Genomic DNA, 25,848 nt, shown 5'->3' with positions numbered 1-25,848 from the left:
CCTTTTCTGAAATAACTGCCATTTAGAAGTTACTCGGCAAATACGCCCGACCGGGCGAATTTAACGAACGAAACGCCCGACCGGGCGAAAGGCTTCTAGGGGTATCGCGGTGAAACGCCCGACCGGGCGTTTTGTGTCGTCACTAACCGCCCGACCGGGCGAACTTTCTGGAATCCTTATGCGTAACGCCCGACCGGGCGTTTTGAAGCTCAGAATCGCCCGACCGGGCGTTCTCATGCTTTGCCCATTTCACCTGCGAACTTCCAGCTTTCACTCTCCTAAACTTCCCTACAAATACACTTTGATGAGTGACAAGTACATGGAAAGTGTGTAGTTTAGGGGGAAAAATATAAGAAATATGCTTCGCATCAAATACCCCCAAACTTAAGCTCTTGCTCGCCCCGAGCAAGATACATTTTCAGCACCAAGACTCAACCAAATCTAACCCGCAAAGATTTTCATCACAAAGAATCATGTAGGGACGTGAGTGACAAAATCTAAACCCCCAACATTTCCAATCAAGATTTCCCACTCTCAAGAACAATCACTCATCCCCCTAGAACGTCAAGTTAAGGTGCACTTCAAAGTAAGTCCGAGCATACGATCAAACAACTCAAACCGTCATCATCGACTCATCAAGCACTACTAACCACATAGACTCACAGATTTCAAATCGAACCTCTTTAACTCTACCAAGTTCTTTACACAACATCCACAAGCATCAACGATAAGGTCCAAGGTCTTATTTCAAGGTTGTAATGGGGCTAGAGACGAGGTAGGATAAGTATGGATAGTGAGCTCAAAGGCTACACATTTGAGTGCCAAAATCTTCCCTCCTACAACTTCCTTCCAAAGATTAACCAACGAAAAATTACAACCAAACCCACACTCCCCCAAACTTGAGATTTATTCCAGACGAGATTACACAAACAAACATAGAAGCTCTATCTTTATTTCATCAACTTATTCCTTTTTTTTTGTTTTTGTAAAGACCTCGACTTTTGTGAATTTGGAGGTCGTCTTTTTCTTTTTCTTGTTTTTTTTTTTTTTTCTTAGAACTTCATTCTTTTCACCTTCTATCAAGTCTAGAAATGTCTACTCTTTACAATTCACCACCCACACTCAAACTCAAACCACAAAGCTCAACTTGTATTTAGCACCCAAATAGTAGCAAGGTCTATCGATGAGGCTAAAATTAGGCTTATTTCAGTGGCTAAGTGTTTGGCTAAGTGTTTACACAAAGAATAAGAAATTAAGCTCAAGGTGGCTTCTAGGGGATCATTTGATGGACTAGGCATGTGATCATTTGGCCATAGAGTTCATCCTAGTGCCTTATCCTCCCAAATCGTTGACACAAACGAACGCAAGCACTTCACTCGATAAAGCAAATCAATCCAAAATAATTTCCACAAGTCATGCGATTTTCATACTCTCCTCAACTTAAGAAATCGGATGTAATCACAACATGCTCTTTCAAATAAATTCATGCACCCATTCCATTCATCCTAAGCTTCAAAGATCAAGTAAGATCAAGCAAGATTTCCTAACCAGAAAGCCGAAGATAAAGCATGCATCCGTCAACTACATAGATTCAAAACATCTTTATGAAGCAAAACACCCAAAAACAAACATCACAAATCATTCATAACCCCCCCAAACTTGAATGCGTCATTGTCCTCAATGCATGCAAAAAAGACAAATAAAGTAAAGGGAAAGGAAACTCCCCCAAACTTGGCATGACGTCCATAGTGCGTTCGGGTGGGAGGGTGGGTGTAAAAATCCTTTGCAGGTGTGCTTCCTCCTAAGCTCCAATCCTAACTCCCAGTTGCTCCTACAAAAAGAACAAAAACTACAAAAAAAACACTCAATTCAAAATAAATGTTGGAGGAAAGAATTGAGCAAACAAAACCTCCAACATATGAAACCAAAAGATAAAAGAAAGATAAAAACTTGGGTTGCCTCCCAATCAGCGCCTTTGTTTATAGTCGTTGGCTCGACCTTCTTCATCCTTTTCCCTTCTATCCAGGCTCCAATAGGCGCTTCCCCGCCTTCTCTTGCTTGATCACCACATTCTCTCCATCTACTCGAAACATGACCGTATTTGTCTTGGTCTCTATCACAACATCACCGGTTGCTAAAAATGGCCTACCAAAGAGGATAGGCATATCCTTGTCCTCTTCCATCTCTAGGACAATGAAGTCAACCGGGAGTACAAATCTATCAACCTTCACCAAGACATCCTCGATGATACCTTTCGGTTTCACAATTGAATGATCCGCCAATTGTAGGTCAATGTCGATTGGTTCAATCCTCGCTTCTAGACCGATTGACCGTGCGGTTTTCAGAGCCATCAATGATATTCCCGAGCCTTGATCAAGTAGGCACTTTGGGAACTTTTTATCTCCCATCTCACATGGGATCACACAGCTTCCCGGGTCTCTTCTCTTTGCCGGCATCTTTCCCTTCACAAATTGTGAGCAAAATGCGCTCAATATCACCACGCCATCGTCTTGTATCTTCTCCTTTTTCGCAATAAGATCTTTAAAAAACTTGGAGAATTTAGGAAAGTGTAGGAACAAATCCACCAGGGACACATCTACATTAACTTTCCTGATAATGTTCATCATCCAATCGAGTCCTTTCTCTTGAATTATTTTCCTACCCTTCTTCTTATTCTCGACTGGGAAAGGTGGTGGCGGGATAAAATCTGGAAAATTAAATGGACACTTCGGGTCCATTGTCGGACTTAGTGGATTCTTCTTGTGGATATCACTCATGGTTGACTCTTCTTTTTCTTGTTGACCTTCCCTAGCTTCGGTAGTAGCCCACTCAATCCTCTCGTCCGCCCCTGCGTGCAAGATGTTCGAGCCATTTTGTGCATCTAGCATGATTGGAGACTCAAGATCCTTTCCACTTCTTAACTTAACTGCCTTGCACTGTTCAACACCTTTAGGATTGGGCACTGTATCACTCGGGATAACATTAGGAATTCTTGTGTGAGATGCTGTAGCAATCTGCCCAATTTGAGTCTCAAGATTCCTCATTGTAGCTTCTAACTGCCCAAACTTTTCCACGGTCTTTTCTTTGAAGTAGTCATTCTCCTTTTGAGTCTTAGTCATAAGAGATAGGATTTGTCCCAGTTGTTCATCCATAGAAGGCTTCTTCTCAAAACCCGGAGGTGGAGTATTGGTACGCCATTGTGAACCCGAAGGGTTGCTAGTACCGGACTGATTCCAGTTCACTTGTTGAGGCCTCCAGTTCTGCTGATTACCGTACTGGTTTCCTTGGTTGAACCCTTGCTGATTGTTACCAATATAGTTCACATCCTCTATTGGCTGACCTTCAAGATTCGGACATTGATCCATGTGATGTCCGCCTTGGCACAACCCACACTTCAAAACAGCCATGGGTTGAGGAGTCAGTTGGAAGGATTTTATCGCCTTCGTCATCGTGCACATCTGAGTGCTTATCTCCGCCAACTGAGCCTCAATTGCAGTGATTTTCTCCGTCTCCTTGGTAGCACCGAACGTGTCTCCCATCTTATCTGCCGCTCTTCTCGGATTATGCCAATTCCTTTGGTTGTTTGCCAACCTTTGGAACAGAGCTCTCACTTCATCGTGAGTTAAGTCGTCCAGATTTCCATTCGAGCCTGCAGTCACCAACCCCGTGCCTTCACTGTTGAGTCCCTTGTAGAACTTGAGTAGCTCATGCCCTGGAGCAAGACCATGGCTCGGGCATTTCCTAAGCAATTCAGTGAACCTCTTCCACGCTTCCGCAAAAGACTCATCATATTTCTGTCGGAAGGTAGTGATCTCCTCTCTTAACTTCTCGATCTTCATCGGAGAGTTATATTCCAAGAGGAACAACATCTTCAACTCTTGGAATGTGGCTATGTTGTATCCCGGAATAGAATCATACCACGCCCGTGCTTTATCCCTCAGTGAGAAAGGGAATAAGGCCCTCTTAATCTGATGATGGTCCACATTCGGGGGTCTGTGAGAGTTCGTCAACTCGTAGAAGGCATTGAGGTGGCTCACCGGGTCCTCATCATCCCGTCCATGGAAAAGATTCCCCCCATTCACCAAACTAATATAGTGAGGTGGAATGTTGATGTTGTTGTTCGCATAAGCAAACTCTCCGGGGTACTCAATTCCCGATCTAAGAGTGTCGCCAAACCTCACAACGGGTGGTGGGACAGCGTTGTTGTTATTATTGTCGGCCATCGACTCAGCTTCCAGATCACTGTCACTATTCTCAAACAATGGGTTATCTCTGATTGGACTCGGCGAATCCTGTTGAATTTCAAACCCGGCTGAACTTCCTGACCCTTTCCTTCTTTGATAACAGAGTAATCCGAAAGGCGGTGTACCCTGAGATCTCGTGTGCATTCACGACTTTCTTTTTTTTTTTTTTATCTACACAACAGAAAATACACCAAGCACAAGCACAATATATTTCCTAATTACCGAAAGCGAGACCTCTCGACAACTTCGGGGTAAGTACTATAAAAAGTGTGTGCTTAAGTGAAAAACTAAACTACCTAAAAACTAAACTAAGAGTTAGCTAAAAATTACCTAAAATAATACACTCCTTCGTCTTCAAGTCCGGACGTGGTAGATGGCTATCACACCGTAGAACACGAACAAAGTACCTATAAAACTCAAAAAGAAAAATCAAACAAAATAAAAACAAACAAAAACTATAAGCTAAATAATCGATTGCCTTCCCCGGCAACGGCGCCAAAACTTGATGTGGATAATACTGGTTTGTAAAACAGATCAATTTCGCACGCAAGTTCAAATTAATTACCCAAATATTATCACTAACTGCAAGAATACAGCTTCGTGTGTAGTATTTTAGGTGTCGATCCACAGGGAAGGGAATGATTATTAAAACTTAACACTAAACAAAGCATAAAAAGGTTCGATTTTTGGTTTTGATGATTAATGACACTAAGTTAACAAACTAACTACGCAAGGATTTTAAACACGAGAAAAACAGGTCACTCCAAGTTGCTCCTTAGACTCGAATCATTCTACACATTTATCACACACAAATTTGGGATTAACTTATCAACCTAATCGCTTGCACTGAACATGTTTGCGACGTATAATTCACAGTCAGCTGAACACTTGTTCCATGAATTAATTTTCGAAGGCATTCAACTCCTGCGGAAGCGCGGGAATCTAACATCATCTACTATACGAGCTTACCTAATCCACTATCAAATTATCCTCTGAACAATTTTAATTTGAAAGCATAACAATTGATTAATCCATCCATGTCTATGTTAAAGAGACAATAAACAAGGATTAGATATCTATCACAAAAGATGCCTCTAAAGTAATAGAATTACGCATTAAACACAATCAATGACATCAAACATGAGTTCAAAAGTGTAGAAGCATTCTAACGAGTCTAATTCACAACTTGGAGCAACAAATGAGCCTAGCCTTGATACATGATAAATTCACTGATTAAAACCGTAGAAGGCATGCTCTTTCGGAGTAGAATTGGATGGTGGAGTCGAATCGTCGGAGTGTCGGGTAGATTTTCCTCCTTCTCTTCTCTTCTTCCTTCTTCTCCGTTCTGTCTTTTTTTCTCTGTAAAAATTCGTCCCCTTTCTCCTCTTCTTTCCTCTAACTTATCCCCTCCTTTTCTGAAATAACTGCCATTTAGAAGTTACTCGGCAAATACGCCCGACCGGGCGAATTTAACGAACGAAACGCCCGACCGGGCGAAAGGCTTCTAGGGGTATCGCGGTGAAACGCCCGACCGGGCGTTTTGTGTCGTCACTAACCGCCCGACCGGGCGAACTTTCTGGAATCCTTATGCGTAACGCCCGACCGGGCGTTTTGAAGCTCAGAATCGCCCGACCGGGCGTTCTCATGCTTTGCCCATTTCACCTGCGAACTTCCAGCTTTCACTCTCCTAAACTTCCCTACAAATACACTTTGATGAGTGACAAGTACATGGAAAGTGTGTAGTTTAGGGGGAAAAATATAAGAAATATGCTTCGCATCAGCATCTCAGCATAGTCGCTGGACGCTTTAGAGAGTTCGACTGCGACGAGCTTGCTGAGCATGCTATTCCTCTGAAAATGGAAAAAGGAAAGAGTCAACAGAGGGGCCACCAAAAAAACATAGGAAAGAAGCAAAGCCAAAGAATCAAGAAGAGAAGTTACCTCGGCAAAGTCCGTTGGCCATGCAAAAGGCTCACAGACATGCTCCGAAGGGGGCGCCAAGACGATGTCTCTCTCCGGCGCTCTTGGGGGCTTCTGGGTCTTCCCCTTCCCCTTTGCCGAAGTGGACTCCGGCTTTTTTGGATCCGAAGAAGAGGTCTTCTGCCTCTTCGGATTCTTCTCGGCATCAGGCGCCGAGCTGGTAGCCTTCTGTTTCTCCGGCTCCTTAAGCTCGGAGGATTTGCGGCTAATCTTATTTAGCAAGTTCACTGCCAAAAAGCAAGAAAGCAAGGTTAGTTTTCGCCACAAAAGCAGTAAGGCACAAAAAAGAATTCCTCACCCTCAGTCTCTTCGTCCGAAGACGAGGAGTCGAACACGAAGTCGCCCTTGACGAGCTCAGACTCCAGGTACTGCTTCCTAATCATAGGAATCTTATTGAGCTCGCCCTCGAGCTCGTCCAACGGTTCTAACCGAGGATGAGGAATCACGGACTTCGGCCCTCTCCAGGGAAAGCCCGGAGCCGCTGTCCTATAATAAAAAAAGAAGCGATGTTGCCACTTTGGCCACTTGGTTTTGCAGAAGGCCCTAAAAGGCTGTAAAGGGATCAAGTAAAACCAAGATCCTTTTCTCTTAAACTGGAAAAAATTAAGGATTGCCCTCAGAGACAGATCCTTATCTAGCCTACGCAGTTCGGTAGCAAAGGCCGATAAGTGCCTCCAAGAGTTCGGAGTCACCTGACCTAAAGGGAGTTGAAAAAAATCAAGCAGCTCTACAAAGGCAGGGGGAAGAGGGAAACGAAGCCCGCATTCCAAGCCGGCTTCATAAACGGTGGCGTAACCCTCCGGCGGCGAGTCAGCCCTATGAAGGTCGTCGGGAATCGCAACCTTCCCCCCAGGAAAAAAATATTTTTCGTGTAGGGATATCACAGTATCCTTACTCAAGATGCTGTGAAAATACTCTACGGTCTTCTCCCCGGATTCTTTCCGGCTAGAAGACCCCTTACCCCCTTTCCTACCGCTACCTGACTCAGAAGAAGAAGAAGAAGACATAGTTCTTACTCTTTGAAAGTCTGAAGAAATTCTGAAGAAATTCTTGAAAGCGGAAGGAAATTTTTACGCAAAAGAGAGAGAATGCAGAAGAAGCAATAGCAAAAGTGTTCAAATGATGAAGAAGGGACGTATTTATCAGATTCGGAGAAGATTTCAAAATCATCGCACCGTTTCGAATCCCACCTTTTCAGGATTCAACGGCCGGATTTTACTGTCGCATTTAATGCAGTCACGCGCAAGGCACGTCCCCTGACGTCAGCCTCCCCCATACCTTTATCCAGAATGCCGAAGTGACTCGCTTCGCCGAAGTGATTCACTTCGCTTTTCGGGGGGGTAGTGATGGGGTACGTACTAAACAAGCCCAATAGCAGTGACGGCCCATCAGCCCAAAGCCCAAGGAAGAGTATCAGTTCGGCATTACCAAAGAGTTCGGCCCCAGCCTACAGCTCGGTAAAAGCCGACCAATCAAGCTCTACTCTCAGATCGGCAAAAGCTGCTCGGCAATAATTCAGCAGTTCGGTCTCAGTATTCGACCGAACTAGGAGATAGTGGACTCATGCAGGATTTCCACCTCCACTACCCACGATCTATTTAGTGGTGTCAACTCATGCAGGATCTCATGCAGGATAGCGGACCAAACAAAGAGATAGTGGACCCATGCAGGATCTCATGACCTCCACGACATCCACGACCTAGTTAGTGGTGATGCAAGCCACGATCTTAGTTCAATGTATAAATAGAACTTAGATCAGATAGACTAAAAGCGAGGAAGAAAAAGAGCTCTCTAGACATCAAAGATCATATAGCAAGTCTGTATTTGTAAGCTGTAAACCAGATCAAGCAATACAATCTTGCCCTCCTTTCTTCCCGTGGACGTAGATTTACCTCAGTAAATCGAACCACGTAATTCCTTGTGTCGTGATCTATATTTTCTTTTACCTGCATTTACTACCATCAAAAATTCGCCCAACCATCATCCCCCAAATTGATTCTAATATAAACACACACAAAAAAATATTGATTTATAGCTTCCTCAATCAAAGTTCATTGATTTTAATTTGGTGGACCATCAATTGTTAATAACAACAAGAATCATATTCCAAATATTTCAGTTGAAATAGTATGGGTTATTGCAAATTATTTTCGGTTAATCGGCCAACTGATTAGTTCAATTACAATTATGGATTTGGACTAATTTCCTAATCGATTAATCGACTACTATTCACTATCTTATAATTTTGTTAGCAGTTATTTACACTCTCTCCGACCATTATTAAATATCTCATTTGTCCAATAATAAGTCATTTCATTAGTACTAGTATTATTTTTGACAAATTAATTCCACAGAAACGACGTTAGAGCATCCCCATCCGTGCTCTTGCCAACGAGCATGAATGTGGGCCCGGATTAACTTTTACTCCTTGTCATTAGGCAAGAGTACAACACTCACATCCGTGCTCTTCCGCAAGGACAAGCTCAAGGGTCTCACCATTCTATTATTCAATTTAAATAAAAACATTTTCACAATATTAAAATGCATTAAAATTATCCGGAATATTATTACAAATTATAAAAAATAAAAATTGCATAATTAAAATTCTAAAAATTAAAAATTACATAATTAAAATCCTAAAAAATAAAAATTACATAATTAAAGGCTAAAAATACCCCGTGGAAGACTATTCATCCGGCTCTACCCCCAATGTTTTTTGGAGACCCCATATCATTGCCACATGCGATCGAAGTTGCTCGGGGGTCATAGTTGACCTATCGGCCAAATTGAGTTGGGCCAAAACCCCCCACAAAGAGTTGGTGGGGGGGGTTGAGGTGGCACAAAGGGAGCGGGATCGGGGGCGCATGGAGACGTGGCGCGATGGCGGTTGGCCGTCGACTTCTCCTTCCTTGCGTCCGGCGTTGGGAACTACTCGGGCTGGCGTCGGGGGTACCCAAGTTAGCTCCGGCGAGCTGGGTGGACACCTCATCGGAGCCGGCGTCGGATAGGGATACCGACCTCGACCTTTTTCCGGAGGAGCTAGAGGAGGATGATACGCCTCCCCTATACTTCGGATTCACACGCAGCTCCTACCAAACATTGGGGTACTTGAACGGTTTGTAGTGTTGGGATTGGTAGGTCGCCAACGCGGCACTGATGATGTTGACCTCGCTTCTACCGCTCCCCGCCGACCGCTCTTCCTGGAGGTAATACCCCTAGAACTTTTGGATTTCTTCGTTGGCTATGTATATGGCATTACGCACCATACTCTCGTTGCGCTCGATTGTTCCAGCCAGCCGGTTTTTATTGTACCGACGACAGATGCGCCACCAAAAATGGTCCTCGGATTGGTTCGTGCCAATCTCCGGATCTTCGGAGATAGACAAAAATGCTTTGAATAATTGATCCATCTCCCCCAGAGTGTACGGGGTGCGGACACCACGAGTAGGAACAGGAGGAGTTTGAGAGCCGCCGCTCCCTCCCGCTCTAGGTACGGGTGGTTCGGGTTCCCACCCGAGGGGGCATCTTGGTCGTCCACCTGGTAAGGCCGATAACCACCCGGAGCTTGCGAACTTTGGGTTTGAGGAGGGGCTGAAAATTCCGTTTCCGGACTAGGAAATGGTTGTGAGCCGAACCATTCGTGGTTCCAACCGCGGGAGTCGGAGGGGTGATCGCCGGAGTCGGACATTTTTTTGTTGTAAGAGTGAAAAAAAGATTGAGAATTGTAAGAATGGAAATGAGAGAATTTAGATGAAAATTATGTAGTGTGGAAGTGGGAGTATTTACAGATGAAAATGTGAATTTTTGAGGGAAAAATAAATTAAAAGTGGAGGAAAAAACGGATATAATTGTTTGGGAAGTAGGAAAATAATTTTTTTTAATCGAATTTTTTAATTAAAAAAAGTGCCAACGGTATTGCCGTTGACCAATCAGAGGAGGACGCGTCAGCTGCTCACTGACATGGACAGCGGGTGCCGTGCCGCTGCACGAACGGACGGACACCGAACCGCTGCAGATGCTCTTAGGAGGAAAAGTGGTAAACGTGTGAATGAAGGCAAGAAGCAAATTGCGTCCACTTGAATAATTCCAATTGACGCTGCCCAAATCCAATCATGCACTCTCCAATTTTGCCTTTTCTTTCTCTTTAATTTTCCCTTCCCAAACCGCCCATTTCTTTCTCTATAAATATGGCGGCTCTCTCTCCCTCACTGCACCATCAATTCATAACCCTAGCCTAGGGCACCTCCCACAAATATTTCCATAGTTCTCACAGGAACTTTATTTGGAAAAAAAAAATCAGCTCTATTTCCAATTTTTCAAAAAATGGCTGGTTCCTTCTCCAACGTCAAAACCGTCTCTTCCTTCATCGGCAACCAAATCTCCGCCTCTCTTGCCAGGTTCGTTGTCAAATACGGAAATAAAATAAAATTTAATATGTAACTCATTCTATGAAAAAAAAACATTTGAATCGGAACATTATTGATTAAATTAAGTTATTGATTAATTGAAACAGGAGGGGATACTCTGCTGCGTCGCAGGGGGTGGGGAGCAGCGGCGGGCGGGTTGTCGGGGCTCCGAATGTGATGCTGAAGAAGGGATCGGAGAGTGCATGGGTGCCCGACCCGGTTACCGGATACTACAGACCCGAATCTAATGCGAAGGAGCATGACCCGGCGGAGCTGAGGAAGATGCTCATCAGGAGCAACAACAAAGCTAAATGAACTACGCCGGCCATGGAAACGGCGTCATCTCGTTCGGCCAGTTGCTCAACCCGGACCGTTTCGCCCGCTAGGAACATGATACATGAAGAATAGTGGAATTTTTTTTGCAAACTTCTAGTTGACTAAATTTAAGCAGAATTGGTCTGCTCATATTGTTCATCGTTTCTTGCTATTATTATTACTGTGCTTTAAATGCTCAGGAGATCTGTATATTTCGTTGCTATGTTATTAAGAGCATCCACAATAGCGCCTAGCACACCGCCTACCCGAGCGCCGGCGCTAGGCGGTCTATTGCAGGCGCCCAGCGATTTTCGCGGAAAAAAAACCGCCTAGCGCTCGGCGGTTCCGTGACGCTAGGCGCTATTGTAGCGTCCGGATCGCCTAGCGTACCGCCTAGCGCGAATTTTTATTTTTTTTTTGTTTTCGAAACACTATATATACGCGACTTGCCCGACATGCGTCAAACGGAGGCTCATATTCGACTCCAAAAGGATTTAATTGAAGAGTTATAGGCGTGGAGGACTGCACGGCAGTAGTTTTTTTTGTTAATTATGTATTTTTTTTTAATTAATGTACTTTTTAAATTTTAATAATATTATTGAATTTTCTCGTATATGTATCGTAAATTAAATTGCGTATTTTGTGTGATTGTTAACTATTTGTTTTATATAATTTTGAGTGTGGCTATGGATGTGGCTGGGTTATTTATGATGTGGCTAGGCTATGGCTGGGCTATTTATGATGTGGCAGGAGGATTTTTAGTATTGATAATGTGGTAGGAGGAGTTTGTGGCTAGGCTATGGCTGGGCTATTGCTGGGCTATTCCTATTGTGGATGGTCTAAGTATTATCAAAATATACTACCGCTATCCGTCGTCTCAAATTAAGTGTCACATTTTGCTATTTCAATCCATCCCTCAATAAAAGTTATATTTTACTTTTATTTCACTTTTATGATAAGTAGAGACTTTTATGATAAGTAGATCCACCAATTAATTATACTCGAATTTTATTATAAAACTAATATATATAAGTAGTACTTATGCACTCAGACTAGTGAAACAAGGTAGGACAGAGACAGAGGTAGTAATATAATTTTAATATTAATATTTTATCAGTTTTACTTTTTAATGATCTAGAAGCTTCTGTTTTACATTTACGGAGTAGTATTGTAGTTTTGTACATGGTGGGTTTTTATATTGTTTCGTGTGAAACGTATATGTAAAGTGAGCTGCTTTTTAAACGCCTTTTGGTTTCTGTTGTTTTTATGACTAATTAATCTGATAACTGCTCTAGTATAATTTCTTGATTTTTCAATGTTAACCAAAGATTGATTCACATTCATTTGAAAGATAGTATATTACTAATTAGTGAACCATTTGTACCACAATTATTATGTTACGTACCATACGTTACTCGCTCACTGCTTATTGCTGACGCAGCAATGTCACTTGCCGGATTCTTTCAATGCCGACCGGTAATTGTAGTATGTTTTGTTTTTATCCGCTCTCACTCATCCTTTATTTCTCTCGTGTTGCCCCTCCCTACCACCAACACTGAAACGCGCCGCCCAAGGATATCCCGCAGTTATTAACATTAACCAATCCACAATATTTCATTACATTGAATTTAGTTTAAGCACTACTAAGAATATGATAATATTCTGCTTTTCTCCCAAAGTATATAAAATTAGGACATCTCATCATGCAGTTAGGACAAATTAAAGAGTGACAATGCTTTCGACTTATTATTGAGGTGTCATTTCTTAATTCAACGAAGCTAAACCTAATTTTCATTGAATAACAATTATAAAGCAAACAACTCTCGCTATTCAATGTTATTATGATTCTTAATTATATTTCCCTAAATACACGTGTTGCAATATAGGACTTCTCATATCACAAACCAAGAGAGTGTGGGGTAATTTGATAGAGATGTATGAAAAAAAAATATTTAAATACGATCAGAATTGGCAATTCATAGCACTCAACATTTAGTAGACATATAAAGTCCACTCCATCCAATAATTTTCCTACACAATGTTGCACAAGAACATCATTGTGTCTCTTGACACTATATATGAATATACAAATTAAACTATGATTTGATATTAGCAAATGGTAAAACTTGAATTGGAAACAGCCGCGGTATTTTGTATTCATTGAAACAACTGTTCAAGCTGCGCACGAAGTTATCGTTGTTCCTACAAATGAATTGCTTTGTACTAATAAGTTAGATCCCAGCATCAAAATTTCATTGAATTTTACATATTAATCGATACACTATTTGACCCCCATTGACTGGCCTTTCGCCTGCTAAATATGATAAGGGTGTGATTTGGCAATAAAATGAATAGGGGTAAGAGAAATTCAAGTTTCTGACCAAACCGATGATACAAAAGTGTCTGGATTTTTTTTTCACGTTTACATGCTCCAATCTCGTAGTATTTCATTTTCTGAAGCATGACGGAGAAGATGATTCCTTAGGTTAAAATTGTTGGAAGTGATAACAAAGTAGATCGAGCCGCTGCATGCCAAGTTGATCAAGCTGTTGATCAAGGAAGAGATGATCAAACGCCTAGGCTGGATCAAGCCACTGCTAATCAACTTGATCAAGCCGCTGCATGGCGACGCTCACATTGCGTGTCGCAGCTTGTTCAAGCCGCTGCTAACCAAGTTGATCAAGCCGCCACATGCCAAGATGATCAAGCTGCAATACATTGTCTCAAGTCACTAGACCGTCAAGCTGACCAAGCTGCAATGCATTGTGGGAGAGCCCAAACAATCACGAACTCCACGACAGCTGAGGCTGAGAATGAGACAAAAAAGAGTAAGGAGTGTGCGGCACAAAAGGAGCCAATGATCAACCTCGCACGTGTTGAAACCGCGGACAAGCCAGCTAAGGTGGAGGACTACATAGGTACTTGGCGCGACGTGGTGTTGCGCGGTTTAAAGAGGAAACATGCTTTGTAGAGTTTGTTAAAGTAGATTAGTACAATGTTCAGAGTTTGTTAAAGTAGATTAGTAAAATGTTCAGAGTTTGTTAAAGTAGATTAGTATAATGCTTTAGATCACTGGAATGCTGAATATATGTATCGCACCCGGTTGCATTTGAATTGCAGAAAAAATACGATTTGAGTTTCAATGGAACATTAGATACAATGTCTGCTTTATTCCTCTTCTTCCTGTGTTTGGTTACATCTTTTCAAAAACAACACTCCCCCGTCCATCAAAGTCGAATCGGAGTATATTTTTTCGCGGAGAAGCTGTGATCATAGATTTATAAGCATCTCAATCAAAGCTAATCCTGCAAATCATCACAGAATATACAGAAAACGAGGATGAAGTTAATAAAAATGGTGACCATAGAGACCAAACTATGTAGTTGAGTCACAATTCCATCGAAAATCATGCTCAGATGACTTAAATTGCTTAAAAGATAGAACAGGGAAAACATAACAACTGGTTTCTTCCAAAATACTACTGCAGCTAGATCATGAACTATATCGCGCCTCAAGCAAAGGTCACTTTTTTTTTTTCCTCAAGCAAAGGTCACTTGAGAAGAGATTTGCTGCTCATTAGAGTTGTTAACACTTAACATATAAAAGAGTGATAAAATCTGTTGCAAGTTTCTATTCATACTGATAGAACTGATGAAGTGACACAATGACATGTTCTGATACTAAATGAAAATCACTACACTGCACATTCATTTATTCACCTAAGTATACAATTTTAGAAAAGTATAAATAATAAAGCGCACAACTGCAGATAATCACAGTAAGGAGCTATGGTTAGATTATTATCCATAATATAGCCAGCCAGCAGATAATAATAGTGCGATAAGGCACAATCAAGCTATTTTTGCAAAATAACAACTAGAAGAACAGTTATCAAAGTTATACGTACTACTATATTCAACGGTTCATTATTTCCATAAACACAGAAATTTGTCACTCTCTCGGTTTAGATAGCTATTTGATGTTGTATGATGGATCGCCACAACCACAACTGAGTAGAAGTGGCCCATAACTCTCTCATATAATCGGCAAATGCAAAAACTGTCTAAATTTGAGGCTAACAAAGGTTGAAAGTGTGAAATCCATCAGAACCTGCAGTAGCTGTGGATGGCTTTTCACTAAAACAAGGCTGTTTTGCCTTAAACTAGGGCTCTTCCCAAAATTTTTGTCAAGTTCACGAAGCACAATTGCACTCTCCCAATTCTTTCCAACTAGAATTATCACCTGACCCCCTAAGCATCCAAATCATAAGGCACAACATTTTGCTCTTTCTGTTTCACTGAATACTCTTGTTGTTGTACAATTCATTGAAGCTTGCTCGGAGAGCAATCCTCACGGAACACCTAGCGGGTTGGGAAAACTGCCATTTCAAATAAATCCAGAAACTTCCGTGATTGGTTTAACTTTCTACAGTTCATTGAAATTAATGTTTCTAGCTCTCTGTTCTATCCAGAATTACTCGTACTTTCTGCTCTCATCCAGAACTAACCAAACCACTACTATTTGCACACCTATGAGCATACAGGAACATATCTACATATCAATGATCCCATTGTTTATTAGCAACTGATAGTGAAGATGATCAGCAGAGTACATTACTCAATAACCCTAACTCAATGCCACTCAAATAGCCTCAAACAATGCATGGACACAATGAATAAGAAAGGTGAAATTGAGCACAACAATCTTCATGCTATCACACACTATCAATTTTATCACCAGTTAAACACAAAGTGAGCAAAAATCCTAAATCAATTATACCTCGATTTTAAATCGAAGAAACAAGAGAATCACTCGTAAGATCCTCCCCGTCGAAGCCATTGCAATCCAATCCACAGCCACATTGGGGACAGACAACGAAATTATCAATCGCAAAGCCTGCAGATGCAATTCCAACGGAAAATTCGAGCTTATCACCGTTTCTCCTGACCTCGACAATGCTCAACCATACAAACAGCACTTTGACTTGAACACCAGATAAATTGGTGAGCTTATCTTTACGTATATAGCCGCTGATGACAGAGTTGTAGTTGAGCTGATACGAGCCTTCCAAAGAGAAACTGCAGGAACCGTTGATATAGGCGTTGAATTTTCCGGTTGAATCGTCGAGATCGTAGTGTGTTACCCCCTTAGGGAGGATACCGATAGGGAAACCGTAGGATTGGATTGCATCGTACGCCGTGGGAGCGGCGCCGCCTGATAGGAAGAGGAGCGAGAGAACGGCGATCGACGTTGGGATATTCCACTGCATTCTGCTAATTTCGAGATTGATGAGAATTGATTCCAAAATATCCAAGGTTTTTTTTTCTTTAATCACATATTGTTACTCAAAATGCGATAAAGCCAAAAATTTGCCATGAATTCAATTTTTTACCAGATGGAATGCTTAATATCACAATTTTATGGATTTCACGATGTCACACTATTAGTTTTACTATTTTAATAGTAGTAATATGCATTTTTAAATACTACTAGCATTATAAATCAATTTAACATTTGTTTTCGTTAGTTTAGTTATTAAACAATCATATATACTCCTGCTACTATAAAATAGAGATATTGATCTTAAAAATTATAAACTCAAACAATCAACTATTAACGAGAAGAATGCTAATTATAAAGCCTAATTAGTGTGCTCTAATTAATAAATAATCTTGAAAGCATACCAAAACATAAGAAGTTTAAATTAAAGATGTCAATTTCAACCCAAGAAAACTCACAAGAATTTGTTGAGTTAGATGGAATGCCCCAACACAACTCCTAAATTATTTATTACTATGTTTTTTAACTAAAATGTGCAATTTCTGCTAAAAAGATTATATTCGGATCCGGTTGAAAATATTATAATCCATTAAATTTATAATTTTATAAATTATTACTCCTACTATTTAGAATTTATGAAAAATACTTGACCCAAAATTTGGCATTTTTAAAACTATAGGCCCATATATGGAGTACAATTAAGCTTCGATTTTAGGCTACAACTGAAAGGCCCATATATAAAGTTGGGCCCTAATTTGCATCGTCGTATATAATACTAATGCTCATATAAATAGAATATGGCATATGATTAAAAACGCATATATCACTTCAGAGTATTATGCTTTAATTTGCACAAGTTTTTAAAAGAAAGATCAATCGCTCGAACTTGTATTAGATTGAATACCTATAAATATATGTTATTATATAAACAACAAATTGATCAGAGTTAATGACGTTGGAATTAATAATAATACTCTACTAAAATAAATAACTTTCAAATTTTAGTTTGTCAAAAATAAAATAAAACACTGTTTGCATTAATAATGCATTTCATACGCATTTGATTTACCAATAAATTATGTGGGGTGTGTGTGGTCACAAATCAACATACTATATTCAATAAAGCAGGGAACACATAATTTTCAAACTGAAAGTGTGGGCTACATATAATTTGGGGGATAAAGGCTTCCAATTTCCACCAGACACGAATAGAGACAACCAAATAGTTACCCCACTCATTTTATATCACTTGCTTCTCATTACTCTATTAATATCACCCAACATTAATCCTAATCATAATATGTTAGATTATAGTAGTATCATTATAGTTCGAAATTATCTGTTAAAATATATATGCATATTAAAATATAAATGCATAAAATCATATGTCGTCCCGGTATGGAGTACCGAGTACCTTCCTTAGGACGAGAGGGATAAAAAAGACTATCCCAACCTCTCTTCGTTAAATTTGGTCTACTACGTATATTTTACTCCCTCTGTCCACTAATACAAGACCAATTTGATTAGGTACGAATTTTAATAAATGTACTAGAAAGTAGGGGTGAGCAAAAAAATCGGAAACCGAATATCCGAACCAAACCAAACCGAAATTTTGAAATTTGGTTTTTTCGATTTTTCGGTTCGGTTCGATTTTGAAAATACAAAAATTTTGATTTTTCGGTTCGGTTCGGTTCGGGCGAAGAAAAAAACTGAAAAATCGAAAAGCCGAATTATATATATATTCTATTAATTTAATATATTATATATAATATATAGTACTATATAATATATAATGTATGTATTATTAATTTTATATTATATATATTTATATATATTAATATTATATTTATCTTTTTGGATTTTTCGGTTTTTTAAGTTCGGTTTTCGGTTTTTCGGTTTTGGTTCGGTTTTGACAAAAAACCGAACCGAAACCCGAATGCACACCCCTACTAGAAAGTGAGTGAAAAATGTCAGTAGAAAGTGAGTCCTACCTCTGTGTATATTAGTTTTATAGTGAAATTGTGAATGTAATAAGGTCAATAGAATGTGGAATCCACTACTTATATATATATATTAGTTTTATAGTGAAATGTGAATGAAATAAAGTTAGTAGAACGTGGAATCAATTACCAAAAGTAATGAAAAAGTAAATGAAACATTTATTAATGGACGAACGAAAATAACAAAAAGAGACCGATATTGGTGGACGGAGGGAGTAATTAAATGTGTTAAATAAGTATAGCTTGTTTATCAGTCCAAGACTGAAAAACTCACACTCCAATTTTTTTTTTACATTTCTTAATTAATGAACAATAGAGAATTTATTAAAACTCTTAATCTTCCGTAGCACGTGTTTAATAAAACTCTTTTTCATTTTTGTTTGCCACATTAACGACGGCGTTTGTCTTTGTGGTTTTGACGTTTTGTCCTTTACCGATATCGCCGTCCCCACTTGGCATTATCATTATTTGATTATAAACTGAATTAATATTCAATAGAGGGAACATCATTTTTGGTCCACGAACTTTGCCAAAGTATCATTTTAGGTCCGTGAACTTTGAAAATATCATTTTAGGTCCGTGAACTTTGAGTTAGTATCATTTGAGGTATTTTTTACTATTTTCAAGTTTTTTTGGACGAAAATACCCTCAATACCTTAAAGTCTATATATTTTTAATAAATTTATAATATACTCATAATTTTTTATAAATATTTTTATAATATATTTTTGACAAATTTTCTAAGTATAATTTAACCTTAAATATTATCACTTAATTTTGTGACATGCAAGTAAAATTGCTTCTTCAATTTTTTATATTAATTTTTTTAAAATTGAATAAAGAACTTTTCTTTAATAATAAAAAATTGAATAAAGATCTTTTCTTGCATGTCACAAAATTAAATGATAATATTGAAGGTCAAATTATATTTAGAAAATTTGTCAAAAATATATTGTAAAGATATTTATAAAAAGATCTTTATTCAATTTTTTATTATTAAAAAAAGTTCTTTATTAAATTTTAAAAAAAATTAATATAAAAAATTGAAGAAGCAATTTTACTTGCATGCCACAAAATTAAGTGATAATATTTAAGGTCAAATTATATTTAGAAAATTTGTCAAAAATATATTGTAAAGATATTTATAAAAAAATATGAGTATATGATAAATTTATTAAAAATATATACACTTTAAGGTATTGAGGGTATTTTCGTCCAAAAAAACTTGGAATTAGTAAAACGTATCTCAAATGATACTAAGAGCATCCGCAATGGGCGGACGATGGCACGCCCGATGGCGCGCATCGTCCGCGCCATCCATCGTCCACACCCATTGCGGGTGCGTGCCACAGGGCGCGGACGATAGTCGCGCCCTATACTTCGGTCGCGGAGGATAGCGCGGACGATGGTCATCGTTCGCGCCATCGTCCTCCCCATTGTGGAGGTCGTGGACGATCGACGCGGACGATGGCACGCGACACGGAAGGATGTCGAGCGGGCATTTGGGGTGCTCCAACCACGGTGGGCAATTGTGAAAGGGCCGGCTCGTTTCTGGTACAAGGAAGCCATCGTCGATGTCATATATGCGTGCATAATCATGCACAACATGATAGTCGAGAGTGAAGGCGGAAGCATCACCGACTGGAATGAAGACGACCGTGCATCTAGCTCTTCCGGCACATCGACCGACACACCCGATAGAGGGTTACCGTTAGGTTTCGAAGAGGTTCTATCTAGACAGGCCTCAATCCGCAACCAACAGGAGCATGCGCAGCTCATGAGCGACATGATTGAAGAAGTGTGGGCTCGTAACCGCCGTCGCTGAGTTTGCGTTTTTTTTTATTCGCATTGTAATGTATTAATTTTTATTAAATGAAATGAAGTTTTTGAAATTCGTATTTTAATGTATTATTTTTTTTAAAATTCGTATGGATTTTGTAAATATTAAAAAAAATGATGACGTGGCGCGCCTTAGGGCGCCCCACTGCAGGTGGGGAGGTAGGAGGATAAAACTGCTGACGTGGCGCGCCATAGGGCGCCCCATTGCTAATGCCCTAACTCAAAGTTCACGGACCTAAAATGATATTTTCAATGTTCACGAACCTAAAATGATACTTTGACAAAGTTCGAGGATAAAAAATGATGTTCCCTCTATTCAATATGGTAGTGTGCACAAGTCAAAGCTCGCGATGTTAATTATTGGGAATAAAGCATTATATTGTTAATTATTGGGAATATAGCATTATATTGTTAATTATTGAGATTTGAGGGACTCCATGGTAAATCCACGAATATTAATATTATATTTATACTACTCCATCAATTACTTAGAAGGGAAAAAAAAGGAAATGCGATCCCTAAAATGTGTAGCTGTTTATGGACCCTCGATGTCGATCAATTATTGCAGAAGAGAAAAAAATTGAAAGGCATGTGAATTTTGTGGTTCAACTTGAGTTACCCTTCCCTTTCCATCATTTCAGCAGTGCAACATGAAAAAAATGTGGATCCAGTTGCTGTCAACTCATATTTTTTCCATTCTAACAACTCGAGTTCGACTATACAAATTGTAATGCAATGGAAGTTTCAAGTTCAAGAATAGCATAAATTGAATTCTTAAGTGGAGTATATATTAGTAAATCAAAATTTCGTATAATTGAGTACATATCTGAAAAGCAGTATTAATTAACATCCATTAGTATAGAAACAACTTAATTGTATAGAAAGTAAAAATTTAATACTATTAAATTCAAAATCTACAGAATCTCTAGAGGCTCCGCTCAACCGCTGGGCTTTTGTATCCACTATAGATAGGCTAAATTAGGTCCAATTATAATCTTGCCAGTATTTAAAATTTCGTGCTTATCATATAGTACTACTCATAATTTATCTTTCTTCACAAGCTACACAAAATATTAAGTATATTATCCAAAAAAATTAATGCAATACAAGTTCACAATTATTATTTGATGTATAATTAAAAAGGATTTGAGACGTCAAAGGAAAGTAAACTAGTACTCCATATTAGCGATTCGTATTGTGGAAATTGAATAGCACCACTAACTAAGCTTCAATTTACCACGTGCAATGAAATTATCGAATCGGGTGTAACTGATAACAATAATTGTGAGAAATGATGTTCCTGTCCAACCATAAAAGAATTACTCCCTCCGTTCTCAAAGATTATAAACACTTGATTGAACACAAATTTTAATACATAATCGAAAAAGTAAAAGAGAGATAAAAAGAAAAAAAGTTTTTAAAGTATTATTAATAGAGAATGAATCTCGTCTCATTAAAATAAATAATTATAATTTGGGACTTTGGGTTTTAAAATGATTCCTCGTCTTCTATAAAATGTTACTCCCTCAGCTCTATAAGAATATGCACTATTTTATTTTTAGTGTGTTCCATAAGAATATGCATTTTTCAAATTTAGAAATTCTTTTCTTTCTAATGAGATAGATTCATTCCACACTAAAAATACTTTAATTACTTTTTTTAAAGTATTGTTAATGGAGAATGGGTCTCGCCTCATTAGAGAAATTTTTTTTTCTAAAATTAGAATGTGCATATTCTTGTGGGGATGATAGAGATAATTGGTAAAATAAGAGGGAAGAATAGAAATATAGTTAAAATAGTATTAATGGATATTGTGACCTACATTATTACTACATCTGTCTCATGTTATTCGCACTTTTCATTTTAGATCGTAAATTTGAGATTGATTTTTTAGTGAAATGAGAGAACACTTAACTAGCTCTAACATAGTACTCCCTTCGTCGCACTCAAGATGTTAATCTTTCTTTTTTTAGTTTGTCCCACTCAAGATGCCCACTTTCTATATTAAGAGATAAATTCATCTCTCCTTATTAAAATATTCAACTATCTTCTTCTCTCTATTTACTTCACCTAACAATTCGTCCTAAAATCTTGTGTCAGTCATGAATGTGGACATCTAGAGTGGAGTATTAATTAAATACCATAATTCATACTTAAAATAAAAATTGTGTTAGTTTAGGACGAGTCGAAATATAAAAGTTTGAGTAACATAAGACGGGTAGAGTATTATTGTTTAATGGTGGGCCTAGTGTTATAAGTTGTAAATAAATTAATGTATACGCGTAATGAGTCAGAGAAAACTTTCTATAGGTGGAAATGAGCTATTTTTATGAGACATACGGAAAAAGAAAGTGTTCCAATTTTTACGGGACTGGGTGAGTATAAAACTAATACTCGTCGCGTCATAAAAAATAGTCTCAGTTGTGGATGACACAAATTTTAATGAGAAAATGATAAGTAAAAGAAGGTAGATAAAAGGTAGATAAAGTAGAAGAGTGAAATAGAAAGGTAAGAAGGAGGCTAAAAGTGGAAAAGGTATTAAATGATGTTTTGTGAACATCTCAAAACGGTAAAATAAGATTGTTTTTCAGAGGGGAGTATATAAAAATCAGACACCTCACTAATTTTTTTAGTTATAAAGTTAAAACAATTTTATGAAATTTGTAAGAATTCAAAATGTACTTTTAATTGGAGGACGGTGCGAGTAAATTTTAACATATAGTATTATATAAAGCAGAAGCATAAGTGGTCTATATTAATATTTGTAACAGTTAACGAATTGTGGCCAGTAATCCTACCTAGCCAGTGCAAGATGATGAAGTTCTAGTTTCTTCTTCTTATCATAGTTTACTCTTTCACAATCCAGAAGATTCCACATCCCGCCATAATCCTAAACAGCCGTCCGATCATATGAGGTTACACGTGTCTTGTGGCGATTTATCATCGTTTATATAATTAAACACTGTTGCCGTTTTTTTTCTAACTATATAAACTCAACTCTATAGCAACAAATATATCATCAATCTTCTCTCTTACAGCAAAGAAAAAATATTCAAATTCACCTCAGTTTGCAAAACTTGTCCCTTTCCATGGCTCCCGAACTCGTCACGTCAGTTACAGCGACCGAGTTAGCCAAACCGACGTCGCTGCCGTCGAGAGCTTACGTCACTTTCTTGGCTGGCAATGGAGACTACGTGAAGGGCGTGGTGGGGCTGGTCAAGGGCCTGCGGAAGGTCAAGACAGCATATCCTCTCGTGGTGGCGGTGCTGCCCGACGTGCCGGCGAAGCACCGCCGCATACTGGAGGAGCAAGGCTGCATAGTTCGGGAGATCGAGCCCGTCTACCCGCCGGAAAACCAGACGCAGTTCGCCATGGCGTATTACGTCATCAACTACTCCAAGCTCCGTATCTGGGAGGTACCTACCACTTTTATAAATTTACGCCAAATAGAGATGTAATTAATTGTGTTTAAATTTTCTTTTTTTTAAACAATCGCAATAACTAGGTGGTGATAAATTATCTAATAAAGAGAAGCTTCTTCAAATTGGTATTATTAGAAATACATTTAGTGTCTTTAACTTCATTAAAATATATTCTTAGCCATTCTTTTCTTCTAGTATTTGCTAGATCGATCCAACTAGTTTAGCATGTTCTGGATATGGTAGTGGCGCTATTACACCTATCTTTGCATGCCAAACACGTGGGTTCTCTTGTCCGATTCTGGAAACTTATGTATAGAATTAGGTCACTCATATCTTTACAAGGCCTCATAAGGGAAGAATTAACTAAGAATATTAAGATGAGATAGAATTATTATCAATTTTGTGTGATAAGAATGAGTTTGTTTTTTTATCAACGTCATGCATTATGTTTTTGCATTTTTCATTGATATGGGATTTGTGGGTGTGATTAGTTTTAGATTTTGCTGATAATTTTTTTGTTTCTTTTCGGGTGTCTAGTTTGTGGAGTATAGCAAGATGATATACTTGGATGGTGACATTCAAGTGTTTGAGAACATTGATCATCTGTTTGATTTGGAGGATGATTATTTTTATGCGGTGATGGATTGTTTCTGCGAGAAAACATGGAGCCACACGCCACAATACAAGATTGGCTACTGCCAGCAGTGCCCGGAGAAGGTGACGTGGCCGGCAGAGATGGGCCCACCTCCAGCCCTCTACTTCAACGCCGGCATGTTCGTCTTTGAGCCCTGTCTTGCCACCTATGAGAGCCTCCTTGCTACCCTCAAGATCACTCCTCCCACTTCTTTCGCTGAGCAGGTACATACATTACTTTCGTCCATGAAAAATAGTCTTGTTTTTTTCTTTTTATTTTGGACCGTCTACTAAAATTACTATTTATCCATTTATAGTAAGAGTCCATACATAGAATTGGAATTGAATTTGAAGAACCAAATCACTTGCGGGTAAAAATGATGTATATGAAATTGAATTTAAATAAATTATATGGTGTTTGTGTGTGTGTGAAATGTGTGTGTAGTGTGTGAAGTGAAATTGCTCAATTTTGTAATTATTTGGAATTCCAATTATCTACTTTTGAAATGAGATTCAAATTGAGAAATGAGGAGGAATTAGAATTGTAATTCAATTCCAAATCTAAATTTTTTGTGTTGCCAAACAATGAATATGGAATTGAATACTCCAATTCTAATTCCGCGAGTCCAATTTCATGATACCGAACAGAGCCTAAGTTTTTTCTGATTGGTTTATGGCAGGATTTTCTGAACATGTTTTTTAGGGATGTGTACAAGCCAATACCAAACGTGTACAACCTTGTCCTAGCCATGCTTTGGCGCCATCCAGAAAACGTGGACCTCGACCGAGTCAAAGTGGTTCACTACTGCGCTGCAGGGTCGAAGCCATGGCGGTACACAGGCGAGGAAGAGAACATGCAGAGAGAAGACATCAAAATGCTGGTTAACAAATGGTGGGACATTTACAACGACCACTCTTTGGACTTGAAGATATCTCCCACCCAGACTACTGAAGGCAGCCGTTTGGAGCTGCAGCCGTTCGTTGCTGCGGTCATGAATGAGGCTACTGCGCCTGAAGTGATGTACGTCGCGGCTCCTTCTGCTGCTTGAGGACATGAGAGAGGGCTGTCTTTGCTTTCTTCTATGGTCTGAACACGTGTGTATGGTTGGGGAAGGCTGGTGAATATAATGTTTGGTACTATTACGCTTAGTATGCCCTAGAGATATGTTCAATATATTTCACTAAGATTGGCGTCCAAATTGGGCTAATGATAGTTAATTCCAAAAGCTGTTTTGTTTCTACTGTGAAACTTTGCCATGATTATTTTGATATACAATATTTATTTAAATGGTATGGTTTATGTGAGGTTTTGAGTTGGTTCTTTACAACAAAATCAAATTGCACGCGTGATCCCTATAATAAAAATCCCAGTCATGCAAATCTCAACCACAAAATTGGAAAAGTAAAGATCCACGTGATCGTGATTTTCTTTATAGCGAGTTATTTTTCTTTTTGATAGTATATAACATAATTATTTTTCTCTTCGTACCCTACTTTATTCTCTCATATTTTATTCTCTATCCATGTAACTATTTCAACATCATTTTCATAAGTCTCATGGTATAAAAAAAGCGTCTTGCTTATAACGGTATAGAGAAAGTATACTGGAGTACATTACATGGAAAAATCTTAGTACTGGACGCCTACTCTATAATATTTTTTGAAAAAAATCAATAATTTTACAGAATAAAATTTTCGAAAGAGCAAGTGAAAACATGAAACTAGGAAGG

General features: G+C 38.8%; 4 protein-coding genes and 1 non-coding gene across 5 annotated transcripts; 3 read left to right on the top strand and 2 right to left on the bottom strand.

Annotated features, from left to right (window-relative positions):
* Nucleotides 1-2,018: 2,018 nt before the first annotated feature.
* LOC121745666 lies at nucleotides 2,019-4,388 on the bottom strand. The gene has a single exon (XM_042139646.1). It carries the CDS (start codon nucleotides 4,386-4,388, stop codon nucleotides 2,019-2,021), a length of 2,370 nt encoding a protein of 789 aa, XP_041995580.1.
* Nucleotides 3,721-3,827, top strand: LOC121746313. Its single transcript, XR_006039013.1, has one exon. It is a non-coding gene; the product is annotated as a small nucleolar RNA R71 (small nucleolar RNA).
* Nucleotides 4,389-10,412: 6,024 nt separating the features above from the next.
* On the top strand, nucleotides 10,413-11,143 carry LOC121743622 (protein SENESCENCE-ASSOCIATED GENE 21, mitochondrial-like). The gene is made up of 2 exons (XM_042136954.1): nucleotides 10,413-10,620; nucleotides 10,737-11,143. The coding sequence occupies exons 1-2, from the start codon at nucleotides 10,547-10,549 to the stop codon at nucleotides 10,942-10,944; spliced, it is 282 nt and encodes a 93-aa protein (XP_041992888.1). The 5' UTR covers nucleotides 10,413-10,546; the 3' UTR covers nucleotides 10,945-11,143.
* Nucleotides 11,144-15,730: 4,587 nt separating this feature from the next.
* Nucleotides 15,731-16,213, bottom strand: LOC121745665. The gene has a single exon (XM_042139645.1). The coding sequence runs from the start codon at nucleotides 16,211-16,213 to the stop codon at nucleotides 15,731-15,733; it is 483 nt and encodes a 160-aa protein (XP_041995579.1).
* Nucleotides 16,214-23,052: 6,839 nt separating this feature from the next.
* On the top strand, nucleotides 23,053-25,411 carry LOC121744472 (galactinol synthase 2-like). Its single transcript, XM_042138015.1, has 3 exons — nucleotides 23,053-23,479; nucleotides 24,023-24,343; nucleotides 24,799-25,411. The coding sequence occupies exons 1-3, from the start codon at nucleotides 23,153-23,155 to the stop codon at nucleotides 25,165-25,167; spliced, it is 1,017 nt and encodes a 338-aa protein (XP_041993949.1). The 5' UTR covers nucleotides 23,053-23,152; the 3' UTR covers nucleotides 25,168-25,411.
* The last annotated feature ends 437 nt before the right edge of the window (nucleotides 25,412-25,848 follow it).

This window comes from Salvia splendens, chromosome 8 (genome assembly GCF_004379255.2).
Source record: "Salvia splendens isolate huo1 chromosome 8, SspV2, whole genome shotgun sequence".
Lineage (NCBI taxonomy): Eukaryota > Viridiplantae > Streptophyta > Magnoliopsida > Lamiales > Lamiaceae > Salvia > Salvia splendens.
The sequence above is the reverse complement of the archived record's forward strand: the minus strand, read 5'-3'. Positions and strand labels throughout refer to the sequence as shown.

Bases quoted from the DNA above. Each gene is read 5' to 3' on its own strand.
- LOC121744472 (XM_042138015.1), top strand. From the start codon at position 23,153: ATGGCTCCCGAACTCGTCACGTCAGTTACAGCGACCGAGTTAGCCAAA. The intron at 23,480-24,022 runs GTACCTACCACT...TCGGGTGTCTAG, and splicing joins CCAAGCTCCGTATCTGGGAG to TTTGTGGAGTATAGCAAGAT. The intron at 24,344-24,798 runs GTACATACATTA...GGTTTATGGCAG, and splicing joins CCACTTCTTTCGCTGAGCAG to GATTTTCTGAACATGTTTTT.
- LOC121743622 (XM_042136954.1), top strand. From the start codon at position 10,547: ATGGCTGGTTCCTTCTCCAACGTCAAAACCGTCTCTTCCTTCATCGGC. The intron at 10,621-10,736 runs GTTCGTTGTCAA...TAATTGAAACAG, and splicing joins ATCTCCGCCTCTCTTGCCAG to GAGGGGATACTCTGCTGCGT.
- LOC121745665 (XM_042139645.1), bottom strand. From the start codon at position 16,213: ATGCAGTGGAATATCCCAACGTCGATCGCCGTTCTCTCGCTCCTCTTC.
- LOC121745666 (XM_042139646.1), bottom strand. From the start codon at position 4,388: ATGCACACGAGATCTCAGGGTACACCGCCTTTCGGATTACTCTGTTAT.